This window comes from Hydra vulgaris, chromosome 09, assembly GCF_038396675.1.
Source record: "Hydra vulgaris chromosome 09, alternate assembly HydraT2T_AEP".
NCBI lineage: Eukaryota > Metazoa > Cnidaria > Hydrozoa > Anthoathecata > Hydridae > Hydra > Hydra vulgaris.
The window spans coordinates 58,507,501-58,512,500 of record NC_088928.1 but is presented as its reverse complement, the minus strand read 5'-3'; the positions used below and the strand labels follow the sequence as shown (position 1 = coordinate 58,512,500).

Below are 5,000 nucleotides of genomic sequence, written 5' to 3'. Positions count from 1 at the left end.
GATGGTAGAGAATGTAATGGTTTGTTTGATTGATCACATCTGAAAACTCTAACAATAAAATCAGAGTATGATGAAAGTAAAGTTAGAGAATCACTTGAAATTAACTACACCTTAATATACCAACAAATAAAACACGCTCCTATGCCTCTCAACCGTGACAATGGCGTTAAAACTTTTTTAAACAGTTAGAGACCTCTGTTTTAAAAGATTATCTAAAAAAACAAAATTAATATTTGTTAATTTTATATAAACGTTGTTATGTAATCATTTATAGCTTTTTAATGTCTTCTTTGACGTTTTTATGTAAAATTTTTAACGATTTTTTGTATTTTACATCTGATAATGATCAAAAAAATTTTTATAATATTTCAACCTGTGCTAAAATAGGTCAAAATATTATGAGAAAAAAATTTAGTTTGTACGCAGCTGCTGTTTTATAATTTATATTTTAAATATATATATATATATATATATATATATATATATATATATATATATATATATATATATATATATATTTAAACAACTTTAAAATGTATTCTACAAATAGAGTGCCCAATGTTTTTAAAAGAATAGAGCAATTATATATTAGTAGAAAATCACTTAACAAAATTTTTTTTCATTTTACACTGTTTTTCATCAACAAAGATTCATCAGAAAATCTGATGAATCTTTGTTGATGAAACACAGTGTAAAATGAAAAAAAAAATTTTTTAAGTGATTTTCTACTAATATATAATATATATATATATATATATATATATATATATATATATATATATATATATATATATATATATATATATATATATTATATTTTGTGTTCTTGTTTATGTAGGTCTTTGGGGCTAGATAATCTTTCTGAGTTATATAAATGTACTAAAGCTCTTGCAGACATCGTCATGCCATTGGTAAGAAATATTTTATAAAGAAAATCAGAAATATAAAAATTTTTTCTTTTTTTCTCCTTTTTTTTTAAACAAACTTGACATCATCAAAGCTGCAAGTGACCACTAATTTAGTTGGGAATTGACAGAAAACAACAAAGAGCAAGAAAGTGATTGACAAAAAACATCAGTTGAGTTAGAAAAACTTGAAGATAAGATTAAAGAAAAATTCCAATACAATGATGATGTTTGCAGAAAAAATTTTAGAAAAACTAGGAATATTCACAGTAAAAGGATGCAATTTTGATAAATGACAAGCTGCACAAGATTGATAAACTAGAGCAGGTTCATCAACATTCATATTTTGTTATTTGATCAGCTGCTTTTTCAAAGACCTGCCTGCTCAGAAAGATCAGCTGCTTGTTCAAGGCAATCAAAAATTGATGAAAGTTTACAAGACCAGAGAATATAGTTCTTTAATCAGCTAATATAATATAATGTTGAGTCATCAGAACTTTAGAGGTAAGATTAGCAGGAAGGTTGTTAATATAAACAAAGAACAACATGGGTAACTCAGAAGTTACTGGAAGTAAAGGAGAGTTTATCCAATCAGGAATACTACGGTTAGAAAAGAACAATTCAATAATTTTTAAAGCTTTCCCAGATACACCATATAAAGTTGGTATATAGGAAAGACCAGACTTTATTGAAAGTCTTTGATATGTCAAGAACAATACTCCTTGCCTCACCTAAGTTTTCTTAATAAAAGGTTCAAAGACTTCAAATTCGAGTTCAAAGACTGATAATAGTAAGAAGATTGATAATAGTAAAAAGTAGGTGATAGTTAATGGGGCCAGAGGAATCTGTAATTTTTTTAAATTTGGAACCAAATTTTCCAGAAGGCAGTAAAACATGATTCAATCGTTAAAATGTATCGATAGTAATAAAAAGTGTCATTATGAAGATAATCACAAAAAGAATCCCAGTTAGCATTATAGTGGTATTAAGAAGTGGGCTAAATCTGATGTAGAAGAAGTACAAGATAAATCTAAAACCATGATCTGAACCACCTAAAGAGACAAAACACAAATTATAGTTGAGAGTAAGTGTATAGAGTTGTCTGGAAAACAAGTAACAAAGTTAACTATCTGAGTAAAAGATTGAGAAAGATAGAGCCAGCAAGGTCTTAGCATGTGAAACCAGTACCATACCATTTAGTGTGATGAACATTAAAATCACCAATAATAACTGTATTTGCTGATCCATAAGGATAAAGAATTTGGTCAATTTGAGCAGAAACAACATTGAAAAGAGTACAGTTTTAAAATGAAGGAGGTAATGAACAAAAAGAGAAAATTAATTAAATGATGTGGTGCTAAACAAATGTGTCATTTGTCATTCAAAGGTCACAGGTTTCAAACCTGATTTCACACCAAATAAAAGAACTGATATCTAAGTATATGCCTATGCCAAGCAAGTGACTATTGGAGTCTTTAGCGATTCAATGCTTAGATCCTAAAATGAAACAGCTAAGTTTATATTGGCCTCACAAAGAGCAAGTAGGTTTGGTGATTTTTTCAAAAGGTAGTTCAATGAATGAAAATTTTTTATGAAGACCACAAATGTATGTACATTGAAATATTTTGATGTCAATTATGATTTTTTCAGAGTTTCAAGATCGTTGGTTTGTGTTTTTTTATAATTAGAGAATGTGACTTTATCTTAGTGTATGGCATTCTAAGCTATAATTTATGCAGTTACCACTCATTCTTTTAATCAATTCTAACTTATATGCACAGCATGACACTGTTAGTACTTTGATACTTTATAGCTATTGCTGGAATCAACCTCCCTGAGAACTATAACTCAATTCAGGAAACCTTTCTACCAACTGGCCTCAAATTGAGAACCAAAATGTGTTTTAGAGATTTACCTTCGTTAGTAGATAACAGAAAGAGTTGCATAATTAAGTCAAAAAGGGTTATGATTCTAGGCAGAAACAATGTTTACACAGGTTTATATTCACACAGTCTATTAGATGAAAAAGGAGTGAGAGGCTGGTTAACAGAAATTTTCTGCTTACCCCTCCTGTCTTATCTAGAGGTTCTAATTCTGACCTGACCATTCCTAATCAACCTGCATTTTTCACTACAAGGTTTTGATTTTTGATTGTTATATCAAAACTTAAAAGTTCGATGCGAGGTAGAAATAGTGGTACCAAATGCAAATCTCTCTGCAATTGGTTGTAGGTGAAGCTGTGAATTGGTCTTAACATTGGTATATGATATTTTATGTAAGTAAATGCAAGATAATAAATGTTGGTCATCTTGTGTTGTATCAATGTTGTCAAATCAAATATGCACTAATATAAAGATACAGAGATGAATCACCAGCATCAGCCCTTGCAAACTATTGAAACAATAAAATAAGAAATAACACAGATGCAGGTTCAAACTCCATGTCCTGCTAAATTTCTATGCTCAAACTGTGCATCTAAAGTGATTCACATCTTATTCTTAGCAGAGACATGATCCAATGATTCACCAGAAACTATGGTTACGTGTTTTACAGAGTTGATCAGGAGGGAAGGTGAAATTAAACTCATCATATATAAGCATATCATAAATATTTGTATTTAGCATTTTAAATGGTGCTCCATGACAGTAAAGCCAATTAAAATTTTTGTGTCCTTTGAAACTAAGTTCACTACTTCAATCGAACGATCTTCTATTTTATCATAAACTTAATAAGTGTTGAATTTAAAAGAGAAAACCCTTGTGATGCTTTATATCAATGCGAATTAAAAGATCAAGCAATCTGTGTTTTAGTGCAGTTTTAAGAGTGGACGCTTTTAGTGCAATTTATGATGTAATGTCATATGCAAATATTTTTCTCCATTAAAATGATATACTGCAACTTCAAACAGTTAATATCTCTACTCTATCTAGTATAATATCTTCTAATATTTACTACTCTATCTAATACAACTACTTTTTTAAGTTATTAAACTGAATAAAGAAAAAAAATGTAAATAAGTCTTATCTGGTGTTGACTTTTTTTTGCAAATCAAGACTGATTATTTTTATTGTGATACTACTAAAAGATCTAATCTAAGATCTCTCTTTAAGATTTAATAAAGATTATCATCAAGGTTTACAAAAGGTAAGGTTTACAAAAGGTAAGGTTTACAAGCTTCTACTCTTAACCACAATTAAATAACCAAAGTTAAAGATTTTCTTTATTTAAAGATATATTAAATACAAAAGTGTGTTGAAATTGAAAATATTGCCAAAGAATCGGTCTTTTTTTTTTAATCATTAGGTTAATCATAAGGTTTTTTTTTCAAATAATAATATTGCTCCTCCAATGATTTTGATTCTAGGAGTATGGTATTACAAGTAGTGAAAAGACAGCAATATCCAAACAAATGTGCCAATGTTTTTTTCGTAAAATTCAAGCTGATTTGCATTACAATGTGCACCAACTGGAAGATACAGTTCATAGACTAGATCCCAGGTATTGATAATGCACTTAAAATAGATTCCAGATCTGATTTTGTACATTTTAAATCTATTTAAATTCATGTTTTTTTTTTATATTTTCACTTTCTGAAAAAATCAATTTATATATATTTTCTTGATTGTTGGTGGTGAAGTCAAGTCAGTGAAAGTGTAACCCAAATAAGCATCTCAAATATTGTGGAACTATGGTCTATATTAAATAGCTTACACCACAAATCTTCTCTGATCTTTCTAAGCAATATTCTCCATGCGAGATCTGTTTAGGAATAGAAGATATTACATGATTTTAATTGAATTTTTTCCATTAAAATAAATTATTGTCTTTAAAAAACTTGCTTTTTAAATAAAATTATGTCATTTTGTTTAAATTAGAACAGGGGTTTTCATTTTGCACAAACTGTATATGGAATATTTTATCTTAATAATGGAAATTTAACGTCATAACGACATAATATAACTTTTAATTGCACAAACAGTATATGGAATATTTCATCTTGATAATGGAAATTTAACGTCATAACGACATATAACTTTTATATCTATATATATTCTAATAATGAATTTTTTTTTTGTTCTTAAAATTAAACAATAC

The 5,000-nt window shown here is 28.2% G+C and overlaps 1 protein-coding gene across 8 annotated transcripts in view; it reads left to right on the top strand.

The window, feature by feature from the left end:
• Positions 1–5,000, top strand: part of LOC100205859 (inositol hexakisphosphate and diphosphoinositol-pentakisphosphate kinase 2) — an 84,406-nt gene that overhangs the window by 64,385 nt on the left and 15,021 nt on the right. For all 8 annotated transcript variants that reach the window (XM_065806178.1, XM_065806177.1, XM_065806176.1 and 5 more), the window contains exons 14-15: positions 839–911; positions 4,270–4,403. In XM_065806178.1, the coding sequence (XP_065662250.1) occupies positions 839–911; positions 4,270–4,403 (207 nt within the window). The remainder of the gene's footprint in view (positions 1–838; positions 912–4,269; positions 4,404–5,000) is intronic.